Below are 27653 nucleotides of genomic sequence, written 5' to 3'. Positions count from 1 at the left end.
TCAGAAGGCCTTTTGTAAATCAGACATTTTAGGCGCATTACTCAATTTAGCTTATAAAAGCACCTGAAATATAAATGTACATGATGTATGTTTCTATTGCTTACTAAAAACAGTTGAAAGGATATCTGGGCAATACGTACATGGTGTCTGACATGCATGATTGTCTGTGCAAGCTCTCTTTCACATCAATAGGGTTTGTGAGAGATGTAACACTAGCTCTAAGGATTTACTTAATGCAATACATAGCAATAATGCCTTCCTTAGGACACGTTTTCTACTTTGCTCTATGTGCAGCCAGCGGATTACAAGGAGACTTTGTGCATTCAGCCAGAATTCCATTAACTGTGTCCATAGATATAAATGCATTCACTTTAGACACAATCTTTACAGTTGAGGTGCTTATTTCCTAGTAGGCATTCGGTACTATTCTTCAGCATAGGAGCATAACATTTTGGGGGGTGAGTAGAGAACTGCAATCCACCCATCTTATAATATATGTATATATTACATTTTAATTACTTTTCTAAAAATATGTTTGACTTCAATCCAAGAAATGTACCAGCAGCTAGCTGCAGTTGCATCAGTCACATACAGTAAGTACTCCTACTATGATGGAAAGCAATATGCAACAATTGTATGGGTTAATCCATAAAGCCAATTACCCATTATAATGTTACCTTTCCAGAAATACTTTTGAGAGCATTTTGCATGAGCAAAAAATTGGTATCCATCGTGATGGACTTTCATCAGCCTCTTGGCAATAATCTCACTGTCTGTACTGATGGCATATAAGTTAGGTCTTTTTAGTAACAGTCTTTAGTTGTAAGTCATAATTTTTTTTATTGCAGGCTTTGGAACTGCAGCAAAGTACTTTCTACAATTTATAAGGAGCTATTACTTCTCCGTGTTTGCTACAGACCATAAGCAAACAAGCACACTCAGTTAGGGTTATTGTGATTGCTGCAACTCTTGCTAAGTAACTATTGTGACCAGAGTCTTGTGTACCTAAGCCCTGGTAGGTATAAAATAATGAGAAGTGTTGCTCAGCAAAAATCACAAAGCTGGTCTTGTGACATTCTATAGCTCACAATAACACATGCATACGGTATAAGAGGTCAAATCCAATTCTGTGCATTCGGTGACCTTTCTGGTGCCAAATGGATACATATTGCTTGTGAGGAAAGATTCTCTGGTTGAGATCAAGCACATTATATAGTAATCCTCAACTGCTAATGACCCAACTTTGTACAGGCTTCTGCATCCTATCAAATAATTTGATCATAATACTAAACCTTAAAGTTATAGAAGCAACAACTGGGATCCCTTAGCATATTTCACCTTATTTAAGCACCGTGCTGAAAGTAGAACACCACTCGATTTGCAAGCAAAGCCTGATTCACTTAGTTCCTGCTACTTGTAACTACTCCAAAACTATTTAATTTTTTTTTTTTTTTTTAGTTTTTTCCACTATACACTTCTCATAAAAAACACCACTATACATCACCTCACCTATCGCACAATTGTACACACTTCAATCACACTTAGAATTCACTCCTAAAATGAAAAGGCAGAACGCTTCTGTGCAATTATCCTGTAGCCATTTAAAAGAAGGGGCGCAAAGGAGCAGAGGGAATTCTTTTGACATCTTGCACCTGCAGCACTTTTTGTAGGCTTTTTTTTTTTTTTTTTTAAATCTATGTATAAATGCAAATGGATTTTGAAGGAAAAAAATCCACCGCTACATTCAAAGCAAGGGAAACATTCAGCAGTATCTAAAAACCATAAGAAAAGAGGAAAAGCGTATTCCAGAATATCTGTATTTCCTCCAGGGAAAAAGGGGGAGTGAGTGGGTTAGAAGCATTTCATGTGCATAGTAAAGATGCAGTTCCTGTTATGGCTCCCAAGTAGAAAAGCAGGGATTTGTAACAAAGCAGCATTTAATCTAAATCTGGATTAATCACTGAGTAATGCAATTGTCTCCCATATCCTGAGCATAGCAATCCGACAGCATTGTCCTTAGATCGTCAATATCTTTCCGTAGCTGATGTGCTTCTGACAGTTTCTTGGTTAGACTCTCCGAGCTGTGGCAGGCTTCATTCTCCTCTAATGAGCTGTTTAACGCTGTGCAAACAAACATACAGAACATTAAATAATATCACAGCAACAAAATGTCAGGCCAGCAATAGGCAACATCAGCACACCAGTTTAGGAGAAATGCATGGGAGTTTTGGAAGCTGCAGTTGCTGAAAAGATTGCAAAACATTCACATGCAGGGTCATACGTGGTGCTTGCAATTCAGTTGATCTGCAGTAGCTTGTGCCTGCCTTGACCATGATCAAAACACATAGGGGGTTATTTAATAAAACTAATTTTTTTTCTCATATGTAACCAGAAACAAACTCAGACTATCTCCCATCCACAAATTTGGCTAATTTACTAATAATTGAACTCGTAAAAACAAAGTTCAACATTTAATAAATAGACTCCACAGTGTGCCAGTCCCCTTAGGGTGACACACACAGGATACCCTATTTGTGACAATATTTTCAAGAAAGGGTGTATCGGCACAGAAGTAAATGTAATATAAATTACATTTCTGTAGCCCCAGCAAGTTAAGCAGTACTTTACAATAATTTAAACAAAAAGGGGTCTAACAATAATTAAGAAACAAGGGTTACAGGATAGAAATAAGATTGGCACTGTTCACAGATGTACCATATGACTGCATACAAAAACAATTCCACCTGGCAAGACCAGAAAAATGTAGTGCTGCACGTAATTACCAGTGGCAAAGTTATGAATACTATCCGGCAGAGCTCTTAGCTGGAGAAAACACAATAGGGCATATTTACAATGGCCAATCTACAATGCCCAATTTACAATCTTTTGCACTTTATCCACTGAATTTCGGAACGATCCATTCAAGAGCAGCAGGCAGGGGGCACAAGGGTGTCCTTCTCTCCTGCCTCCTACTTCTACATCATTCTGAAAGTGCAAGGAATGAACGACAGACAATAAGAACAGGGATAAACTGTGTGTTCTGACACTTTTGAGTGCCAGATTTTTCATCAGGTGCTCAATCTAAAGTGTAGCGGTCAGGGGGACACAATTATTTAAGAAATGAGCACTAAGGGCCATGCTCTTGAGTCTTCTTGCACTTGTGTCCCCAGGGTCTTAAATGCCCCTCCAATATCTTGTATTTTAGAGGAAAATGTTGTAAGATGCAATACTAAAATAATATTTGATAACGAGCGGTGCCATGTCTCAAGGGTATGGTAAGATCTGAAGTTGCCACATGCTCCAATTGCAATTAAAACTTGTATCTGGATTGCTGTGGCAATGTAAGGCAAGGATGCAATTAGTTAAAAAAAAAGTCATTTTACATGAAGCCTTATATGCAACAAGAACCATAGTCGTCTTGCTAAATGAAAAAATACTTACATCCAATGCCCAGTAATAAGGAAAGGTTTGGCTCCTTGCCACGGACTCGTTGATTTAATATACTGCAAAGTGCTTTCAAGTCAAACAGACAGTGGGACATCTCTTTGAAGAGCTGCTCAGCGACTGGAATCTTATCTGACAATGGCTGCCTGGAAATCTGCATATCCATCTGGCCTCTTATGCACTCATTGTCTTCTTTTAATTTTTGCTTCTGTGTAAATGGGAGGAAAAGCAGAGAAAGGTAAAAAAAAGTTTAGTGCTCATACATTATCAGCTCAAATTGTAGAGTATCACAGCTCTGCTGATGACTGACAATGGGGGTACAATTCAATTAATCACCTTTTCTTTTTTAAAGGATAATGCAAACCTACTAGCTGGGTACACTCCTTATCCATTTACAATTAATTAAGTTCAAAATGGGGCCTGGGGAATGGGAAAGCAGAAATCTATAGTCTGTGCATGGTGGGCTACAGAGAAAGAGGGCTCAGACATCCCTTATGTCAAAAGCCAGTGTCCATTCTTATACAGGCATGGGATCAGTTATCAGGAAACCTGTTATCCAGGAAGTTCCGAATTACAGAAAGGCTGTCTCCCATAGACTCCACTTTATCCAAATAATCCAAATTTTTAGAAATGATTTCCTTTTTCTCTGTAATAATAAAACAGTAGCTTGTACTTGATCCAAACTGAGATATAATTAATCCTTATTGGAAGCAAAACCAGTCTGTTGGGTGTATTTAATGTTTACATGATTTTCTAGCAGATTTAAGGTATGAAGATCTACATTACTGAAAAATCCATTATCCAGAAAGCCCCAGGTCCCAAGCATTCTGGATAACAGGTCCCATACCTGTACAGAGTTTTCCACATTCCTTGTGTTATTGGAAACAATCAGAAACAGAAGCTGGGTCTGTATTTGGCATGATATTGTCTTGTTGCACTACTACACCCCTGGTATCTAGGAATGTAGAGATTGAGTCATCGCAACAGATACAATATTACCAAGGAGAAATAAAATGGCACTGTTCATAGAAGGTATCTCTAATTATATGTTTGTTGGATCACTATGAGAGGCACCAGTAAAGCATTGCTCTGTAGCACACGGCTAGTCCCTGTGGGATAAAACAGACATTGCAGAACATGACTTCCATTTCCATTGCAATACTGTCTGTTAAAATAACAATTCAAAAATGAGCTCTGTCACAGGCAGCCTGGAAATGTTTTTCCTTATATAACACTGCAAGGCAAATAGAGCCTGCAGGCTGAACTGTCTAGCTTAGTTAGAAATGATCAGAAATGGCACTTTATCCTTAGTGCCCAGACCAACTCTCCCACTAGCACACTGATGAAGGGCACAGATAAAAAATATGGGAATGTTTATCGTCTCATATATGGCACTAGGAAGGCATGCATTAAACATTTCACTTTTGTGCAGTGCTGTCATCTTTAAATAAGCACACGAACAGGAAACAGTCCAAACATTATTAATGTGCAGGGCTTATTGTAAAGCATGGAAGGGATTAGAATAAAAGGAAAAAGAACAGTATACATTTATTTATATCTTTCCAAATTGCCTGCATAAATTTAGACAGATTTTATAGCGTAGGATCCTCAGCAGCAGACACAAGGACACACTATGCAGGAAAAGAGTAAATATAGGAGCATTTTAAAGTGCAATTGTGCTGTTTGCGCCTTCCCCATGCCAAGTGCAATAATTATGAAGTCATAAATTCAGGATCAGGCTATCTTGTGAATTACTGAGTAGTGAGATGCTAGCATGCTAAGAAATGTAGAGATCTATTGCATAGCAAAACATGCTGTATTATGTTATAATAAAGAAAGAGAACTTTCAATGACATTCTATACTCCCTAGACATTCTTGGAGTTGGACCACATGCAGGCAAGTGCATCCTAAGGCTTATGTTATGTCTTAATAAATTAGCCTAAATATCAATTTGATTATAATATTGGTTTATATTTAAAAAATAAATCTATTATGGGTAATTGACCTCTGCTAGCTGAGACCTAAGGGTATCTACGAGGCTCTCAAATGAATTCTACTAAGCAAAGCCAGAAATCTTTTGTGCCCTGCTTCCCCCCCCCCCCAAAGTAGTAAGGTATTGAATTCTACACACAAAATAACAGAATTATCAATTTCCTCAATAGTTACTGGTCTGTATTCAGGGAAATCTAAGATGCTTTGCTAGGAACTGTACTAAATGTGGAAATTTAAATAAATCACATTCAGATTCCCAACAGTAAAAATGTAAATTTTGCTTTTCCATGCCAGTGGTATTCACCACCACCAAAAACACAGACAAATCATATGCAGAATTAATATGTACAAGCTTTTCCTTTTTAAACATGAAACAATGAAAAAGAAAAGTAAAGCTGTTGGATTTACTTCGAGAGAAAGTTCCTCTAGCTGCCGGGTGCAGTGCATTTTCTCTGCTAGCCCCTTTTCGAGCTCCTGTGCCATCAAATGCTCTTGGTAAAGTTTCTCCCGCAATGCCTAGAGGAAGGACAACGTTACAGAATGAATGTTTAGTAAAATATCATATTCCTACCACTGCAGTTTATACAAGCTGGGACACGGCGTAAAATGGAAATAAAAAGAGAATGGGATGATTTGCAAATGCTAAACAATGCTAAACACACACATACATATATAAATATATATATATATATTTATACATATGTTGAAAGTAAATTAGCCGCTCATTTTGTGGGGATCAAATACTTAGGGGCTTATTTATTAAAGTCCGAATGGCAAAAACTCTATTGTTTTTTTTTCAAGATTTATTATACCCCGAGGATGGAAAAAGTCAGAAACTGAAAATCCGGCATCTCAGACCTACCAAGGTTGTACATAAGTCAAAAAGAGAGAGAGAGTGTGTGTGTGTATGTACTATATATATATAAATATATATATATATATATATATTTATGAGAGAGACAGAGACAGAGAGATACAGAGGCAGAGACAGAGACACAGCTTTCTTTACACACATACACACACACACACACACACACACACACACACACACACACACACACACACACACACACACACACACACACACACACACACACACACACACACACACACACACACACACACACACAGTTCCCTGTGAACTTCCTTTCAAATACTACTGTGCTTTTTATCCATTATGCAAGGTCATACCGTCTTATAATCTACTGCTCTGAATATTTAAAAATGTATTACTTGTTCTCCATATACAATAAATAGTTAATCAAAGCACAAAGACTTTGTGCTTTGGCAGGTAATTATAAGAGAAAATTGTTAGGCCTACCTCAGGCCATGATATCAGGCTGTGAATAATGAATTCAGTTCTTGATAGCACAAATAATTAGTAGTGTTAAAAAAAAATAAAAAAAATTATATATATAAATATATATAAATATATATATATATATATATATATATATATATATATATATATATATATATTCAAAAGGGGATCTTGTTTCATTGCCTCTGGATGAATATTAAGAGGATCATGGTAAGAGTGACCCAAAATGGACTTTGACTGCGTGTATAAAATCTTATGTGCACATTTGCACATTTGTGATACTCCAAGGATTAGCCCAATGCACTTAGCAGTAAGAGAGCAAGGTCAATGTAATATAAGGGGCTTGTATACGTTTTTATGTGATGCTGGATTTGTTGAAGTGCAACAAAGAGTGACTGTTCTTTCAGCAAATGGAGATTGTACAAAAAAATATGATTTTAAATAGTATTCTGGCAATCTATTTCCTTTCTGTCAAAAACTGCAGTCTCTTTTAAGATGTGCCAATATTTTATTTCCTGCTAGCATCATCAGAGCTATATTAATAGCTATATTAATATCAGCCATGCCCCAATAAACAGAGCCAAGCCTCCAGCATGTCATTAGTAATTGCTCATTGACTACAGACATGTAAACTGCAGTAAGTCAGGCTGATATATTGCAATTCAGCCAACATGTCTTGAAAGCTAACATGTCTGCAGCATTCCCACTAGAATCTATGTATATAGAAATTAAAGCAGGGTGGGTTGACAAACAAGTGTATCAGCTGATACTCATTCATGTGCTTTCCCCATGGGGCAACATTTTCACAAAATACACAAAAGTATGCAATTTTAGTTAGATATGTGCATTTTAGTCGTCCTTCTTAGCTAAATGTTAATTGCAGTTTAGAAACATTGGGTTCTGTGACTTTTCATAGACGGTAGGTCTATTTAAATGGACCACACAAATAAATGAAACACATCAGTAAATGAAGAATGCACCAGGCAGTTAAAGCAAGTAATATACTATATTGTTAGGTTTCAAAAAGACCTCCAATATTTCTGATGCTAATCACCAAGAATCAAATGTAAAAGTGAACATAAAGCAGTGTGTTGGTTAATTGTATCTTCTGCATGAACATCAGTTCAATACAAAGGGAAGGGAACAGGAGTGCAATTCTGAATTCACTACGTTTCAGTCTAACACATAATGGCATTTTCTGAACTGGGCTGAACAATGAAAAATATGGTCCAAGCTTGAGGTTTCGTTTTAAATTCAGAAAAGTAGAAAATAAAAAAACACAGTATTTTCTCATGTTGTGTGTTGCAGTAGAACCCAGTGCCACACAATTTTTTTATTCATTAAAACTGGAGAATAACATCACTGGTGATGATGCTGATAGCAACCAATCAGCAATTCGATTTGAACATTCACCTACAAATAAGAAAACAAAAGCAAAGATCTGATTGGTTGCTATAAGTTACATCACCTGTGAAATTTGTCTCCAGTGTTACTAAATATGCCTCTTAGTGTCAAACAATTGCATTTTAGTTTGAGCAGCCACTTTACCTGAATTTCTGCCGTCATGTTCTCTATTTGACTTTGCTGATTATCTATGACCTATTGAAATCAAAAAAAGAAAGATTATGCCATATTATTCTCATTTCCAACCATATTATTCCTATTTCTCACTGACAGTAGCAGTCAGATTCTATTACTGCAAAGGACAGGGTGCACAGATACATTCTGGTCGGCTGAAAAAATACTGGCAGAGAAAATTCCATGTGTACAATGAGCTTAAGGGTGGTGGCACATGGGGAGTTTAGTCGGCAAATACAAGATTCCTCTGCGCTCAACCCATTATCAATATATTTAAGACAGCGACATTTTGTGCATACTGCTACTGAAAAATGCCTTACCCTTTAAACAAAACAGGGATTGTTTGTCCATATATTGCACTATATAAAAGCTGGCCAACTACGTCAAAGTATATTGCAATATATATGTCGCTGTCTTAAATATATTGATAATGGGTTGAGTGCAGAGGAATCTTGTATTTGTCTATGTTTTTTGTGGTCACACCCTCATTGCACCCCCGCCTAATGATTTTAAAAACTAGTGGTGAGCACAACTTTCCCCTGTTTGTTATAGTTATACAGGAGCAGTGACCAGCTCCATGTTGTAGCTCCCACCCCCTCCAACTACAGTCAGGTGATCCCACTGGTGTCTAATAAAAGGGCAGCCAAGTTTGGGAGTTTTACTTTGAAAGCAGCTAGTAAGTTGCAGGTAAAACGTATTCGTCCCTTTTATAAAATGTATAATGAAACCATAGAATTCTTAATGAATCAGATGAAAATTGAGCATAGGACTGGCCAGATATGGGATGACTTTGACGTAGTTGGCCATCTTAAATATATTGCAATATATGGACAAACAATCCCTGTTTTGTTTAAAGGGTAAGGCATTTTTCAGTAGCAGTATGCACAAAATGTCGCTGTCTTAAATATATTGATAATGGGTTGAGTGCAGAGGAATCTTGTATTTGTCTATGTTTTTTGTGGTCACACCCTCATTGCACCCCCGCCTAATGATTTTAAAAACTAGTGGTGAGCACAACTTTCCCCTGTTTGTTAGAGTTTAGTCGGCAAGCAACAAATCTATGTTACTGCGTGCGACTAATCTCCCCGAAATGGCTTCCTGCCTAAAGAATGCGAATTGCCAGCGGGAAGGCATTTGGGGTAATTAGTCGCCCGCAGGAGAGAAGATTTGTCACTTGGCGACTAATCTCTCCATTGTACACCCTAAGAATGTAGGGTTGGAATATAACAGCACATTGGGGAAACAAGGAGTGTTTTCAACAGAGCTAAATAAATGTCTACTATGCCATTCATTAAATCATAAAAACTGATTTTATGCAAAACATTTCTTTAATCATGTCCCTTTAAGCCATTCTCATACTTTTGGATATGTTTTTCAGAGGGGGCATGAAAGCAACCATGGGGAGCACAGAACCAGCTCAACTAGGGGAGGGGTCAAAAAGTGAAAATCACAAGCTGCACAACGTGGCTCAACTGTGTTATGTATTACAGAGGTCCACCACCAAAATCGCCAGATTTTTGGATAATGAAAGAATGTAATTTGAAGCAACTTTCTAATACACATTCATTAAAAACTTAATAGTTTTAAAGTTATTTGTAAACCTAATTGCTAGTGAAAGAAATATTTGTTTATCCCTGTGTGTTATCGGAGTCTGACTCTTAAAACAGTGTAACAGGGGTAAGTTTTCCAACTTTTTTATCAGCTTTAAGGCTATGACACACAGAGCTCTTTCCCATAGGTGACAATACCTAAAAATGCCTTATCATCCGTCAGTATTGGATCGCTACATGTAAAAGTGTGTTACATATAACAATGCCAATGCCGAGGGATGGCAAAGTATTTTTAGGTGCTTTGTCACCTATGGGACAGGCAAATTCACACTGGAGACAAATCGCTCTGTGTCATTGCCCTTAATCACCTGGCTTGCAACATTGTTTTAGGCATTATTTACAGAGAATGTACATAACAGACATCTGCTACTTTCAGTTGAAATTATAAGTGCAAATCATTTTAAAACCACTGAAAATGTATAATGAATGTATAATGAATGTATAGTAGAATAAAATATATTTTTTCTTTCACTGAATGGAGATGTCCTTCAGTATGATGTAGACCTTGATATACAGAGATAATTTGCAATTGGTCTTCAGTTTTTATTTATTTATTTTTCCAGTTAAAGAACATTTTTACCCAACAGGTGCCCTTTAAGTTGTTTGTTCAGCAGCTCTCCATTTTGGTATCTCAGCAGCAATCTGGTTGCTAGTGTCTTATTTACCCAGCAAGGGCCTGTCCTAATAGCAGTATCGCTGTGTGCCAGTGTTTTTCTCACTATCCCTGATTGGTTTAGAGGTAACCGATTCCTCTCTCACTGGTCACCAGGGAGCTCCTATTCCGGAGGGCCAGGGTATGCGAGGAAGACTTTTCATTTCTACTTAATTACCCTAGCAACCAGACAGTGGTTTAAATTAGAGACTGGAATATGAATGGGAGAAGGTCTAAATCGTAAGATGTGTAATAATAATGAACAATAAAATTGCAGCCTCAGAAAGCAATAGTATTTTTTGGCTTCCAGGGTCAGTGATCCCCCTTTGAAAGCTAGAAAGAAGCAGGCAAAGAAAAGTTACTAGGAATAGGACGTTCTACAAAATACTAAAAATTAACATATACGTGAACCACCCCCTTAAAGGTAAAATAGATATGTTGGGAAAAATAAAAAAAAAATCTAATATAGTTAGTTAGCCAAAAATATCATCTATAAAGGCTGGAGTTACTGGATGTGTAATATAACAGAACTCAACTTCCTGCTTTGTAGCTCTCTAACTCTGAGTTAGTCAGCAACTTTAAGGGGGGTCACATGGGACATAACCTTTCAGTGAGTTTGCAATTGATCCTTAGCATGCAAGTCACATTCAAAAGCAACAGATATGACCCATGTGCCCCCCCCCCAAGTCAATGATTGATTACTGCTTGGTGACCAATTAGTGGAAACCAAGAGAGCTGCAAAGCAGGAAGTAGTGTTCTGTTATGTTAGACATCCAGTCACTGCAGCCTTTATATATTACATTTCTGAATAACGAATTATTTTGGAAATGTATTTTATTTTGCACAGCCTATCGATTTATCCAGTTTTTATACTGACCAATTGCTTTAATAACTAAGTGGTTATGTTACACGTGGAGTTTTTAGCCACTGATGTTGATATGGTCTCTCGTGTGCAGTAATTGACAAGAATGGCATCTGCCTGGAGTTAAGCACACAGGGTAGAGTTTGACAATAAAAGTGTGCATTTTCTGACCAGTTTGTCTAGTGGAGATACACCATGTGTAACATAGCCCAAAGCTATGGCTCATCCAGCTTTGTGTCATTGCAACTGCTATATCTGTTGAGCTGTGTGCTGTGACTAAGCCATATGGCACAGTCCTCCTTAGATACCACAACATGCAATGTCAGAAACACAGTGACAGCTCAGATTTCTCAATACATATCACTGCCAATTTAGAGAAACTTTGATTCCCACTTTAGGAAAGCAACAGAAAATGAAAGAGAGAGAGAACTAAATAGCAGGCAGTGAAAAAAATTAATGGTTAAGAAAAAGGGAAAAAAACAAAAGATGAAAATTATCAAGAGGATAAGATTAGAGGATAAGGCCATGAGATGGGGAAAGCAGAGCAGACGAGGATGCAAAAATATTTGAGAATGCGTAAGTCGGATAACCTGAATAAAGAGAGGAAAGAAAAAACAAAAAACAAAAACATTAGAACTAAAAAACTGAGGAGATATACAGATAGCAAAACAGAAAGAGGACATCAGAATGGTTCATGAGACAATGTGAATGGTGCACAGAGAACAGAGGGGATTCATTTGGTTTTTAGAGAATCAAGAACTCTCAGCAGTATACATTTTATTCTCCCTTTATTCTTTTCCCATGCACCCTTCTCTCTTCACCCTTATTGTTCCCTTCCCTATATTCCCTTTTTCCTTTCTCTTTCTGAGACCAAAAGAGCATTTGCTAATATTATCACTGCTTTTGTTTGTGGCTAGATTTGTATGTATGTGTCATGTGCTGGGGGCCTAGATAAATGACAAAGAGAAGTTTGAGAAAAAGGTTGGAAACTGCTTTAAGATGCCAGCTCCAGACAGGTCCAGGCAGACAACTACCTACAGTTATATAGATGTTGACAGCAGATAAAAAGCATTCACAGTTCGAAGAACAAGTAAATGTAAAAGTCAGCAAGAGAGGTGCGCTAATTAACCTTATAACTCCTTAAACACAGGCACCTAAAATGAAAAGAAACTACACATAGAGTAGTACGTTCGGCTCTTCCTAGAAATAACTTTGATGTTAGAACTACTCACAATCGTGATCCTCAAACAAGAGCGTGTAGAGTATTCTTTTTAAGCAGGGTATATACGATGTTGTAGCGTGCGATGTTTCTGAAGGAAAAGAGACGCTACAGATGGTGAAGAATCGTTAGAGATCCGACTTAGACCCTGCGGGTCCTAAGGACTTACCAGACTGCCGTCAGAAGAGAGCGTTGGAAGACAGATCGCTCGATGCCAACGTGTTTCCCAGGCGCTGTTAAGACACCGTTCCCTGAGTTCAGGCAGCCTTGCTCACCCGCTGCGCGTCCGCAAACTCTGCTGTTTCTCGTCCCACAGTCAGTCAGCTCGCCTCCGGTGCCGTGCCGTTATAAATCTATAACAAACTTTTATTTCATTAATACAAGGGCCTTTGTATTAATGAAATAAAAGTTTGTTATAGATTTAATCCCCTTTCCAATCACTTATTTAACCTTCGCACGGCACCGGAGGCGAGCTGACTGACTGTGGGACGAGAAACAGCAGAGTTTGCGGACGCGCAGCGGGTGAGCAAGGCTGCCTGAACTCAGGGAACGGTGTCTTAACAGCGCCTGGGAAACACGTTGGCATCGAGCGATCTCTTTGCGAGTCTTCCAACGCTCTCTTCTGACGGCAGTCTGGACGGCAGTTTCTTTTCATTTTAGGTGCCTGTGTTTAAGGAGTTATAAGGTTAATTAGCGCACCTCTCTTGCTGACTTTTATTACTCACAGTGGAAGTGTGGATCCACTATTTTTTGGTGCTGCTTTCCCTGACCCTACTATTCGTGCAACAGCGCAGCCTTCACTCAATTTTCTTTGTTCAAGTAAATGTAAAGATCTGGCAATTCATATTCATCTATTTTTTATACTTTCAAACAAATGCCTGGTTGCTATGGTCTGTTAGTCTGGCAAACAGGTAACAGTGACAAATAGCAGAACGGCTGACCAAAGTGATGGGCAAATATAGTTTATAATTCTGAATGTTACAGTTTCTTTTGCTTGTTTCTTATATTAGACTGTAACAACTGCCCTTTACTGTTACAATGGATACTTGCTGCCTTTGATTTTTAGAGTTTTCTGCAAAGAACCAATACTGGGGGCGGGGACTTACACACATCAGATTCCTAAAAAACACTTGAATTGTGTCATCCCTAACCTGGCCAAACCCAACCCTGCCCACTACGCAGGGATGATTTATATACCCATGCCTGACTGTCACTCTCTAATGTCACAAAGGGGGAAGGGAGGGCATACATAAATAATAGACAAAATGTTCACTGGAACTATGTAGATATCATAGAAGTAGAATCAGATTGTAATGTCAGAAAAGTGCCCCAGTACATTTATTTCTAGATTAATTTCCAGAGTTTTGTGCTAACCTTATTAGCTCGCTCGTTCTGCTCTCTGAGACGGTCATTTTCATTCTGTATCTGTGCGGTATCCAACATTGGGAGTCGTACACCATCCTCAAGACATTTCTGTACTTTTTGCTGCAAGCTGGTGAGAGGCAGAAAACAACTATATTCATCTTCTAACCAAGGTCAACAACTGTTTATGCAGAATTTATGAATTTGCCAATTTATGGTGACAGCAATCTAATTCATGACGATTCCCTGACTATATATATTATAGTGCTAAATATATTAAGTATATATTTATATAGCATATATTAAGTGCTAAATATTTGTTGCCATACATTATATGTTGCTCTATAGAAGTACATAATACACATTAAAACTAACAAAAAGTACAAAATATCACACAGAACCAGCCAGAGTGTGCTGATGAGTAGGGAGTGGTGAAGTTTACTGTTTCACCAGTGGCAAAGATTTTCTCATACACATTTTTTGCACCAGAATATACAGCATTATTAGAATTTCTTCATGCTTTTTTTTGACCAAAAAAGAGGAAATAATCACCCAACTGATTCCAGTGCATTTGATACAAGAAAAAATATCCTTTAATATTTAAAGGGATCCTGTCATTGGAAAACATGTTTTTTTCAAAATGCATCAGTTAATAGTGCTATTCCAGCAGAAATCCATTTCTCAAAAGAGCAAACAGATTTTTTTATATTCAATTTTGAAATCTGACATGCGGCTAGACATTTTGTCAATTTCCCAGCTGCCCCTTGTCATGTGACTTGTGCCTGCACTTTAGGAGAGAAATGCTTTCTGGCAGGCAGCTGTTTTTCCTTCTCAATGTAACTGAATGTGTCTCAGTGAGACATGGGTTTTTACTATTGAGTGTTGTTCTTAGATCTACCAGGCAGCTGTTATCTTGTGTTAGGGAGCTGCTATTTGGTTACCTTCCCATTGTTCTTTTGTTTGGCTGCTGGGGGGGAAAAGGGAGGGGGGTGATATCACTCCAACTTGCAGTACAGCAGTAAAGAGTGATTGAAGTTTATCAGAGCACAAGTCAGAATACATAAAAATCTGTTTGCTCTTTTGAGAAATGGATTTCAGTGCAGAATTTGGCTGGGGCAGCACTATTAACTGATTCATTTTGAAAAAAAATTATATTTCCCATGACAGTATCCCTTTAACATTTGGAAAATTTAGCAATTTTGAAATTTTTTTTGCTTAAAGGAGAACTAAACCCCTTCGGCGCTAAAATCCCTCCCCCCTCCCCTGTGTTGCCCCCCTTCCTCCTCCCCCCAGGCCTACCTCCCCCATCCTGGCAAATGCTCCTAAATTGCTACTTACCCCTCAGCGCAGGTCCTGTCCATGGAGTTCACAGGCGCCATTTTCTCCCGTGCGGTCTTCTTTCTGGATTGCCCGGCGTTTGGCGGCGCAAGCAAAGTAGGAGCATTTGCCGGTTCAGCTCTACTGCACATGCAACGAAAGTCATAAAGTTTGCGAGAAAAGAAATCGGAAAACTTTGTGACTTTCAGCAAAGTTCGCAATCCAGGAAGAAGACCGCACAGGAGAAGATGCCGTCTATGAACTACATGGACAGGACCTGCGCCGAGGGGTAAGTAGCAACTTAGGGGCATTTGCCCAGGGTGGGGGAGGTAGGCCAGGGGGGAGGAGGGAGGGGGGGGCAACACAGGGGAGACTTCTCCTTTAAGTACTAGGGGCAGTTTCTACTACTGATGAAAATCCAGAGTGTAATCACAAAAATATGTAAAGAATTACAATATGAGTAAATTCATAGGATATGGTCATCACATAATCAACTATTTTTTTTTTTTACTATTTAAAAATTTATCTGTTGTTATACTACAGGTATGGGATCCATTATCTGCAAACCCACTATCCAGAAAGCTCTGAATTACAGAAAGGCTGTCTCCCATAGATTCCATTATAATCAAATAATCCAAATTTTTTAAAATTATTTCCTTTTTCTCTGTAACAAATTGGAAGCAAAACCAGCCTATTGGGTTTAATTTATGTTTACATGATTTTTTTGAAGATCTAAACTACGGAAATATCCGTTATCCGGGAAACTCCAGGTCCCGAGCATTCTGGATAACAGGTCCCATACCTGTAGTTGAAATAGTGGTTTGAACCGAGATATTCTTATACATAGATTTAAGATTTTGCTTGCCCACCTCAGCCAATAATTCCAAGATCTCTAATTGTTATTTATAATATATTACATGCATCTAAATTTAGTATGTTGTTTAATGAAAATTAACCTTCAAGATAACAGATTGTGTGTCACCTTGTGATACAGATGCGATCATCATTAATGTATATCTAAGATCGTGCTCATAAACAAAACATGACTTCTGCCATGTGAATTGCATCTGAACAATTACAAGTACATAACACCCTTTTCTACAGTTATGACTACAGGATACAAAAAGATTCTGCTTATGTCTTGTCCATACCTCTGAACAGTCATCACCAGATCTTTCTCCCTTTGCTTCTGGCACTCTGTCTGGGCTTCTTTTTCTTGACACTGAGTCCTTGACTCACTGAGGAGCTTCTCGAGGTTCTTCGTGGTTTCTTTTAACTGTTTGTTCTCTTCTTCAACTACCTGCAGCTTTAAATGTAAACATTGTGGTTATTGGATAATGACATTGCACTGTGTAAATACAACAGAATTCATATCTGTTTTCAGGTATAAAATGGCAAAGAATGATAACACATAGGAAGGTTAGTTTAGACAGTTAGGTCGCGTCTGACTCAACCACTGGCCTATCTGAGAAGTCTGAAGACATTGGGGGTCATTTATCAACACTGGGCAAATTTGCCCATGGGCAGTATCCCATGGCAACCAATCAGATTGCTGCATTCATTGTCCTACTTGCTGGTTTCAAAAAGCTAATTACTGATTGGTTGCTATAGCTAACTGCCCATGGGCAAATTTGCCCAGTGTTGATAAATGAGCCCCACTGCCTAATCTAGAAGTCTTGTGAATTCACAAAACAAAATTGTTTTGGAGAAAGACGTTTTATGCTCCCTTGCTATGAAAAAAATTCATTCCATATGCTCAATTTAAATGATATAGGCCAAAAGATTATTTAAACAACATGGTTCTGACGAATCCCCTTCCCAGCATTCATATACTAGTTATACACTGAACAAGATAGAACAATTGTACAATAGAACACAACCAAACTGCACTTAGAACTCACATAAAGAAATCAATTATTTTGTTAAAGGGGACCCATCACCCAAAAGAATTATTCAAAATCCTATTTTATCACATTAGTCAAGCAAAATGAACTTTAATTACACTATATAAATTATTTGAATCTTGGTTCCCTCAGTCTGGGAATTCATAATTATAGCAAGCAGGAGGAGCCATTTTGTGGACACTGTTATTAAGACAAGTCTTGCATCATCTCAGAATCTTGTAGTTGCACCAGAATGGGGGACCTGATGTCCATCCCCTGGCACTGGTTACACAATTCAACAGTGAAGAGTACTGGGGAATGTGTGGAGAGCAGTGACATCTAGTAAGCGCTGAATGGAAAGTGAAAGTATGAGCTTACAACAGCTATAAATGCTTTAATAAAAAATAGAAATTGGATTTCATGTTTAATTTGAAAAGGACTTTTATTATACAGCTTTTTGTGTCTGGGTGACAGGTCCACTTTAAAATACTCCTAAATATTAATTAATGAATAACTGCAGACATTCTTAAAATTTCTAAGAAAAAAATAAATACTGAGTGTGTGGCATTTTTCTACAAAACTGTATCTAGTACCAGTTTACGTTATACCTTATTAAACTGCTCTCTGGGCTTTTTATAGAATGACTTACCCGCTGACTCTGTTTCTGTACATCATCGAGGGTAGGCAGGTCAGCCAAATATTTCTCTAGGGTCTCGATTCTTCTCTGCTTCTCTCGGTTTAGTTCACTCTCTTTCTGGCATTTTTTTCTTAGGCTGTTGATATACTTATCCCTTGTTTTAATCTAAAAAAGTGAATATTAATAAATGAATAAACCATCATACAAGTATGCAAAGTATTCAATGTATTTATTTTGGAATTAGCAGCCAGAATTCTCTGGGTTGAACAGGAGATTGGGGGCTTTAGCTGTATATGAAGGACTAGTTCTCTAACAGGCAACATCACATTTCTCACCCCTTGGGATGGAAGCCTTTCTATCCCAAGGGGTAAGAAATGTGACTGACAGACTGACAGAAGCTGCCAACAAAGGCTCCAAGTAAGATTATTTTACTGAATACTTGACTGGCCTGAATACATGAGAAAAAAGCTGAAATCAACCTTTCCTTTTAACCAACAATAGAATCCAAGAAATAGCAGCAGTATTTGTAAATGATCAAGAGACTTTCTTTTTACAGGTACATCTTTTCTTTGTGTAATCAAGTGCAGCCATCAAGCTCAGAGTTCTATAGGAAATCATTTTAATCAAGACCACAAAAGAACAGGCAATTTTATACCCGGAGTTCAGAAATATTACTTCCTGAAAAATCAGATTTTTTTTCGCAAGTTAGAAAATCAAGTCCAAGCACTGAAAGTGCCTGTGACTGTCTGAGGGTCTATATATTTCCTGCTGTCCATTGCTTTGGCAAGAAGCAGCATTGTATAATGTAGAAATGAAAGTAAAAATTCATAAGCCTCTTTACCTTCTCCTCAAGCTTCTTGATATCTTCACTGGTTTTACTGGTGCTCTGGTTCAGAAGCTCATGATGCTGAACAATTTCTGTCTGTGCACAAGCAAGTTTCCTCTCTGTATCTTCTTGATCTGTAAAATGTAGCCTTGTTCTTTCTTGGGAAGGGTGATGTACAAATTTACCATTTTCCTTCAAGATAGATAAGGAAAGATAAGGAAAACATTATTTACATTTCTTTTTAAATTGAGGTCTGATATGGTGAATTAAAATTAATTAAGCATAACAGTTTTCCACCTGAATGCAACACACAAATATTTAACACACAAAACCTACTTTCTGCAATACTCAGTACAGCAGGTTTAATTGGGGAGCCCAGTAGTATAATACAAGTATGCAATCTATTGGGGAGGCTTGGGGACCTGGTGGTTTCAAAATAATGTTTTTTTATGTAATTCGGATCTCCAAGTCTACTTAAAGGAAAACTATACCACCAAAATGAATACTTGAGCAACAGATATCAAATTTAGTGGCATAGTAAAGAATCTGACCAAACTGGAATATATATTTAAGTACATTTTGCCCTTTTACATCTCTTGCCTTGAGCCACCATTTCGTGATGGTCTGTGTGTTGCCTCAGAGATCACCTGACCAGAAATACTACAACTAACAGGAAGAAGTGTGGAAGCAAAAGACAGAACTCCTGTCTGTATATTGGCTCATGACCTAACAAGTATAGTTTGTTTGGTGTGTTTGTGTACACCGTGAATCATACGATCCCAGGGGATGGCCCTTATTTTTTAAAATGGCAATTTTCTATTTATGATTCCCCAATGGCACATACTGCTAAAAAAGTATATTATTATGAAAATGGTTTATTTATATGAAGCAGGGTTTTACATAGGAGCTGTTTTATGCAATATATTTTTATAGAGACCTACATTGTTTGAGGGGTATAGTTTTTCTTTAAAAAAAAATGCACACATTAAATAAGATTGTTTTCACCAATATGGATTCTTGCAGCTTAGTTAGGCTCAAGTACAAGGTACTGTTTCACTATTACAGAGAAAAGGAAATAATTAAGAACATTAAGTTTATTTGCCTAAAATGGACTCTATGGGAAAAGACCTTCCTGTAATTCAGCTCTTTCTGGACATCGGAAACCATCCATGGATGTTGTCAGATGTTTCCAGTAATTCATAACTGGAATAAATGTGTCCATGACAATTCAAGTGGGCTTGATAGATTTTGTGTGCTTTGCTGAGGTTTAATCAAGCTAAAGGTCTGCAATCTGAATCAAAAGTAGGGATGCACCGAATCCGAAATTCGGTTCGGGATTTGGCCAGGATTCTGCCTTTTTCAGCAGGATTCGGATTCGGCCGAATCCTTCTGCCTGGCCAAACCGAATCCGAATCCTCATTTGCATATGCAAATTAGGGGCGGAAGGGAAATTGCGTGACTTTTTGTCAGAAAACAAGTAAAAAATGTTTTCCCCTTCCCACACCCTAATTTGCATATGCAAATTAGGGTTCGGATTCGGTTCGGTATTCGGCCGAATCTTTCGTGAAGGATTCGGGGATTCGGCCGAACCCCCGATTCGGTGCATCCCTAATCAAAAGTAAAAAAAAATACTGAAAATGGGCTAGTTCCAAGATGACCCATTTAAACCACGCACTTTGATACTCGTAAGAATGTGCCGTTATATATTTGTAAAAAGTGATCAGATCAAGTGCCGGCAAATGAAACTTAGGCTATATTTGTACCCTTGATCCTCCATGAATGTTATGGAATTAGCTGTCATCTGTATAAAATCCTGTTAAAGATCTTGCTTGTTCCAGCAGCTTGATGCTGCCATTGTTTATTACAGCCAAGTCCTATGAAAGGTATAATTAACACGCGTAATGCATAACCTTGTATTTATCTGCATTGAATCCTATCTTCCAAATTGCTGTCAATTTGCCCAGATTCTCCCACACCAATACATATCTCTTTTACTTCAGTTTGGGCCACCTCCAAAATCAGAGCCAAGCCAATAGTAAATATACTTGCATTCTAAATGCTTTCTTTTCCACAAATTATTATATAGTGCAAACCTTATTTATTGGAAGCTATGGAAACCATTTTTAAATTCTAAAAAGAAGGAATCATACCAGGGAGTTTTTTTTAAGTAATCCTGACCCATACTGGTAATAATTTGTATTTTTCCAATATTATTAAAGAGATTTCCACCATTTGAGTCAGTAACTGTTGTTGAACAAGTATGCTAACGCAGTGTACTGTGTAAGACACAATGGGTCTTATTTATCAAAATCCAAATTGTTCTGATTATTTAATAAAAAAAAATTCCGACCAAACTAGAATCTACAATTGGACCTTATTTGTTATTAAAAAAAGCATAACTTCAGCGATTAGGAATATGGAGCACACAGGTGGTTTGGAAAAATCACGCCTTCTTTATTGAAAAAGTAATAGTAAAATCATCCGTGCAGTACATATGTGGACATGACCTCCCCCACACTTTACGCGTTTCGTGGCATCTCGCCACTTCCTCAGAAGCTTCTGAGGAAGTGGCGAGATGCCACGAAACGCGTAAAGTGTGGGGGAGGTCATGTCCACATATGTACTGCACGGATGATTTTACTATTACTTTTTCAATAAAGAAGGCGTGATTTTTCCAAACCACCTGTGTGCTCCATATTCCTAATCGCTGAAGTTATGTACAATACGTCTGGATCCGGGGACGCTTTATATGTTGTAGCACTGGTGGAATAGGACCCGTGGATGTAAGAGGGTGAGTGCGTGCGGATTTAAATTCACATTATTAAAAAAAGCACAATTTAATCAGAGCGGGGATAATTGAAAAAATTTAGTTAAAATCCGAATCTCTTGTTTTTTTTGGAGGTTTTTCCTGAAAAGCCCAAATTTTTCAGATTTTTCCCCCTCAATGTCTGAAATAGCCGGATTTTAGGACTAATTCCAGCAGAGACCACAGAAACTTTCAAATAGAATAGGGACTTTTCCCATTGATTTATAAACAACCATTTAATCAGAATAGGGACAAACATTTCGGATTTTTTTCCTAGTCAGATTTATGGGATAATTCCAGCGGAGACCACATAAACTTCCAAATAGGATAGGGAATCTCACATTGACTTATATATATGCCCGATTTTCAGAGTTTGACTTTTTCCATCCTCGTGTATAATAAATCTCGAATTTTTTTTTAGAGTTTTTGGCATTCGGACTTTACTAAATAACCCCCATTATGTTATACAATGCACCTTCATTCAAAGCTGGGACATGATATCTTAACATATTAACACCAGCAGAAGAGTAGCTCTGAGGTTACCTTGCGATGATGCATAACAAAATCTTCTCCATTCACAGCAGGACCCATGATGGCCTGGTTAGCTTGAGAATCATTGCTTCTGAGAGCCTGCTGTAGGTGACAGATCTGCTGCTTCTGCCTGCAACAATGAGACTGTTTAATCACATAAGACATGGCTCCCAGGACACAGCACAAATCATATCTCACAGAGGGGGATATTCACAAAACTTTCTTGATTTACAAGTATGAAAATTAAATGACTGGGTTAGCAACCAAACATATTTTTTAACATAGGCTCCTTACTCCCCTCAAAAGCCCAGGATTAATGCTCAGTGGACAAGCTCTGACCCTTTTCGGAGTGATACCACTGTGCTGGGCAAATCAGCCAGGCACTGGTATGTGAACTGTGTGAGGCTCTGACAGGCTTAAGATACTGTTTAATAAATGCCTTATATACCATTAGCCCACTGGAAACCCCCCGCACAGTGATAAAAACAAGAAAACAGATTTTTGTTGCATATAAAGTAGTATACTTTTCATATGTTCTCCCTAATGCTCAGTTAATGTTAGGCAACTCTAATGAGTTCTATGTCAGAGCCGGCTGACAGATTCTGGCCAACTCCATCCCTGCCACCCCTCCATACACCTGTAAGGAGGGTGTGGCTTACATGAGGTATGATTTTGGTGAATTTGCACAAATAAATGCCTGAACTGAGTAAACATGCATTTCTGTTTTAGAATAGAAGCTAGCTCTGCCAGATCTAATCTCCCTTTCTCCCACAAGCCACCAGACCCCATCCTCCTTTCCCGCACAACCAGCCGCCAGACCCCATCCAATTTTCCCCTGCAGCCAAAGGCCAGACCGGATCTCCCTTTACTCCGCAACCAACTTCCAAACCAGATCCCCTTTGCCCCGCAACCAACTGCCAGACCTGATCCCTCCTTCAACTGCAACCAGCTGCCGGACCTGACCCCCCTATCACCACACAACCAACCACCAGATCTGATCCCCTTTCCTCCGCAACCAGCCACTAGACCCAATAACACTTTCCCCCAACAACAAGCCGCAACTAGACCCTAATTCCCCTTTCCCCTAACAAGAAGCGACTTCCTCATATCCACAGTTTGCTGCAACTGCCGCTCCCCTTTGTCAAGTGCTCCGTGCAGGGAGGGCGCAGACAAAGTTATACAAAGTTTGGAACTTAGGAACTATTTTCTCCACCCAAATGGCACCCCCCCTCAAGTTGCACCCTAGGCACCTGCCTACCCCTAGTTCTGGCCCTGACCCACGTTACCTTCTTTCCACAGTGCTGCATAATATTCCATACCTCCCAACTGTCCCTTTTTCGGAGGGACAGTGCCTCTTTTGACAGCTCAACCCGCAGTCCCTCATTTGTACTGGAAAGTCCCTCTTTTCTCTGCACTGAACAGCCAGAAAAAGAAACAAAGTTTCTCACTTAAAGGAGAAGGAAAGCTACAGAGGCATTTTATTGCCAATAGATTAGCTGCAATAGTGCAAGCTAGAATGCTATATTTATTCTGTAGAATGTTTAACCATACCTGAGTAAAAAGCTCTAGAAACTCTCTGTTTAGAATAGGAGCTGCAGTATTAATGTGGTGTGACATCACTTCCTGCCTGAGTCTCTCCCTGCTCTGGGCTCAGATTACAGTAGAGAAGGGAGGGGTGGGGGGAGAGGAGCAAACTGAGCATGCTCTTGCCCAGGGCAATGAGGTTTAAGCTGAAGGCAGGAAGTCTGATACAGAAGCCCATGTGTACACAATAGAAGTAAAGAAATGCAGTATTTCTTTTGACAGGGGACTCAGAGCAACATTACTTTGGGGGTTTACTGGTATATTTAGATGGACCTTTCTGATAAGGCTTACTTAGTTTTAACCTTTCCTTCTCCTTTAATTGGCTTTTAGCAGAGAGCCCAGAACAACTAACAGGTGCAAATAAGATACTTTGTAAAATATTGGAGACACAAAAACACAGTTTAGATAAGGAGAAATATTTTCAAACTTTCATAACCTGCCAAATTTTGTAAAACAAACATGGTAATTAGGGGGTGTGGCCACAGAAAGGGGTGTGGTCAAAAATTGCTGCACTACGTGCGGAAAAAATTTTTTTGTCCCTCTTTTTACTTCCAAAATGTTGGGAGGTATGATATTCTGGTACCTTACAAAGAATGCACTGAATATTGAGTCTTCTATATATACACCCAAAACCCAGACCTTTACTAAAGGTTTGGTCAAAGCCAATTCTTGCATTTACATTTACTTACTTACACATTTTAATCCGATTATGCCATGTTATAGTGCTGGTTAAATGAAGGTGTTAGTTCAACAAACAACTGAAAATATTTTCTAGAGGATTCCATTCCATCTCAAAATATACAATACAAATAATATTACACCAGGAATAAAGCAGCTGATTCAAGTGCAAATTTGTAAATATCAGGATTTTGCAATATTTTTAGCACACATACAGTGTTCTCTATATTAATATACAATTGCATCCCAAAAATAAGATATCTGCTGCCACCTTATGGTAAACATTGGAAAATGTCAATCTTACAAATACCAGAAAACAAGCCACAAACCAGCATTATGCTATGGGCTGCATCACATTTCCACCAAAACTCATAATAATGGGCTTGCACAGTTGGCATGCATTCAGCAGTCCAGTATCTAGACATATCCTACTGAAGAGAGTTTATATCAAATTGTACTTAGTGAACATGGAAAATAAAATTTGATTTCAGATTAAACTAAATTATAGATTTCTGCAGACTTGAGCAATTGATATGTACTAAAAGAGGCATCTCTCCAAAATTGCAAAAAAAAAACTGGGGGCCATGTTAAATCAGGTTTAGAATAATGCAGAGTAATATTATTGGGCTCAAGTGTTAAATGTACTATTTGCTACTGCTTCTTCTGGTACAAATTTTAGACAAATAGGGGGGTTACTTATCAAATGGATTTGTGAGGTTTTTGAAACCTCTAATAAACTCACAAATTTAATGTTTTCTTATTCATGGAAAAACTTGAATGTAAAAAACTCGAATCAGTATAATCAGGGTGAAACCCCCAAATACTCAAATTTATTGTGTTCTCTGCAAAAAAAACCCCCTCAAATCAATAGTTCTTGAGCACAAACCACAGAAAAACCCAAACATTATGAAGGCTACAAACATCTTCAGATGAGGGACCTCTACCGTTGAGTCTACATGACCTCGACAGGTTTTAGCTAGTGTATTTTCAGTAATGTATATTTAATAAAAAAAACACCTGAAGTAAAAAAAACACAAATTTAGTAACAAACAAAGCTGAATGTAGTGCCAAGCTCCCATATATAGCATGTATTCCGAATTTCTTAATGACTGGGTATAGTTAATTCCATTAGTAAGCAGGTAGCATGGCCGTCCACAGATAGGGGCAAGGGGGCACTTGCCCCTCCCTGGACTTGTACCTCATAATAAAGGATATTCTCTTTTGCTGTATGTATATATATATATATATATATATATATATATATATATATATATATATATATGCCTATTCTACAGTCTGGTTTAGCTCGGTCCCTTCCCTCTGTGAGAAGCTTCCTGCTCCTCAACTGTGCGAGGAATGAGAGAATCACAGAAGAGAATCTGTCTTGATGAAGCGACTTTTTTTTCCCAGAGTGTGAATCTGTTGTGTTTTGCCTACAACCATTGTCCCAGTGCATTTGCCACAAAGCAATTTAACCCCTACAGTTTCTTGCCCTGGTGCTCTTTTGTATCCCCCACCTATCCATGGCCTCACTCTATTCACTGTCCACTTTTACCCTTTCCCTTCTCATTCTGCTGAGTTACCCCCACACTCACCTCTCTGTCTCTAATAACTCTATGCCTCACTCTATATATTTGTTTAGATAGAAATAGCTATAATTATAAGATTTTTGCACATCAACCTTCTCTCCTGCTCCTTTCCTGTATCCACCTCATTGTTTCTTTTTGGATGACTTATCTTTTAACCCTTCTGGCACTTTGGAAACAAAGCAGCTTTTCCCTAGACTGAAATAGAATGTATAAATATAGATTCTATACTAGTGACATTTTGTTGTGCACAGCCTCTTCCTACTGTTGCTCTACTTGTCTGCTCATAATTAAGGGCAGCTGAGCCCGAAACGCGTCAAGCAGGAGATGCAGCGTGTATTTTAACATGGCCTAATAAAGATTTCTACTTTTAACCGATGGTCCGGTGTGCTGAATCTCTCTTTTCCTTCATCTTTGCGCTATACGGCGTGGGACGCCGAAGTTCCTGCACCCATACCTGGATATATCTTGCCGGCTTCTTTTGAATTTACTAATTTGCGGTGAGTCGGAGCGGTTTATTTCTTCTTATCACTAATAGAATGGCAATGTTATACATGTGCAACTGCTTTATATATTTATATATGGGTACAAGTAATTTGTGTAATATTTTTATTTCTTGTCCCCCTGGAAATTTTTCTCCGGACGCCCATGGCAGGTAGGTGTTTTTATTCCCCCTAGTCTACAATACACAGCCTGTAATTTGGTAAGTGATTTTGTTTCAGACCAGATCAGACTACATGCATTTGCAGCTTCTTCAAGCATACATACACTTTTCCAGCCACACCAGACAGAAAAGAATTCAGACACAAATCTCCTAGTCTTTTTATAATGACTATAAAAGACTTTGGGAAATGTCCCAATAAATTCTGTGCATCTGCACACACAACCAGTGCAGCGTCTCTCTGCTTAATAATGTCTCCCACAACTAAACACACACTGAAAATGCAAGCACAAAGCCAAGTGATTTGAGTAGTCATCACTGTATCAAAAGAGGGTAGAGAACTAACACTTGTGGTAGATAACAGTTCATTAATTTCAAGTGGACAGGCTCCTGGGTGTAAGAGACCCCCCCCCCACCACTACAAAGACTAACCAGTCCATAAATGCTCTGCCTTTTGGGGGATTTAATGTTTAGAGCTGTGGCACACGGGCAGATAGTTAGGTCCTTAAATATTTGGACAGAGACAACTTTTGGTTCTTTACATTATCACAATAAATTTTAAATGAAACCACTCAGCTGTAGTTGAACTGCAGACTTTCAGCTTTAATTTAGTGGGTTGAACAAAAAGATTGCATAAAAATGTGAGGAACTAAAGCCTTTCTTTTAACACAATCACTTCATTTCAGGGCCTTAAAAGTAATTGGACAAATTAAAAAACTGAAAATAAAATGTTCATTTCTAATACTTGGTTGAATTGCTGGCAATGACAGCCTGAAGTCTTGAACTCATGGACATCACCAGATTCTGAGTTTCCTCCTATTAAATGCTCTGCCAGGCCTTTACAGTTGCTGTTTGTGGGCCTTTCTGTCCGAAGTATAGTCTTCAACAAGTGAAATGCATGCTCAATTGGATTCAGATCAGGTGACTGACTTGGCCATTCAAGAATATTCCACTTTGTTGTGTTAAAGGAATAGTTCAGTGTGAAAATAAAACTGGGTAAAAAGATAGGCTGTGCAAAATAAAAAATGTTTCTAATATAGTTAGTTAGCCAAAAATGTAATGTATAAAGGCTGAAGTGAACAGATGTCTAATAAAACAGCCAG

The 27653-nt window shown here is 38.3% G+C and overlaps 1 protein-coding gene across 3 annotated transcripts in view; it reads right to left on the bottom strand.

Annotated features, from left to right (window-relative positions):
• Positions 1-402: 402 nt before the first annotated feature.
• The window catches only part of cep85l.L (centrosomal protein 85kDa-like L homeolog), a 136885-nt gene continuing 109634 nt past the window's right edge, over positions 403-27653 (bottom strand). For 2 of the 3 annotated variants that reach the window (XM_041562966.1, XM_018263258.2), the window contains exons 5-13: positions 22054-22171; positions 18720-18896; positions 17891-18043; positions 16510-16664; positions 14054-14171; positions 8307-8357; positions 5846-5953; positions 3442-3652; positions 403-2121 (exon numbers count right to left, since the gene is read on the bottom strand). In XM_041562966.1, coding sequence (XP_041418900.1) covers positions 1958-2121; positions 3442-3652; positions 5846-5953; positions 8307-8357; positions 14054-14171; positions 16510-16664; positions 17891-18043; positions 18720-18896; positions 22054-22171 — 1255 coding nt within the window. In that variant the 3' untranslated portion in view covers positions 403-1957. The remainder of the gene's footprint in view (positions 2122-3441; positions 3653-5845; positions 5954-8306; positions 8358-14053; positions 14172-16509; positions 16665-17890; positions 18044-18719; positions 18897-22053; positions 22172-27653) is intronic. The other variant, XM_018263259.2, reaches the window with a different exon arrangement.

This window comes from Xenopus laevis, chromosome 5L (genome assembly GCF_017654675.1).
Source record: "Xenopus laevis strain J_2021 chromosome 5L, Xenopus_laevis_v10.1, whole genome shotgun sequence".
In the NCBI taxonomy this organism is placed as follows: Eukaryota; Metazoa; Chordata; class Amphibia; order Anura; family Pipidae; genus Xenopus; species Xenopus laevis.
Note: the sequence above shows the minus strand (reverse complement) of the source record. Positions and strands in the feature narration are given on the sequence as shown.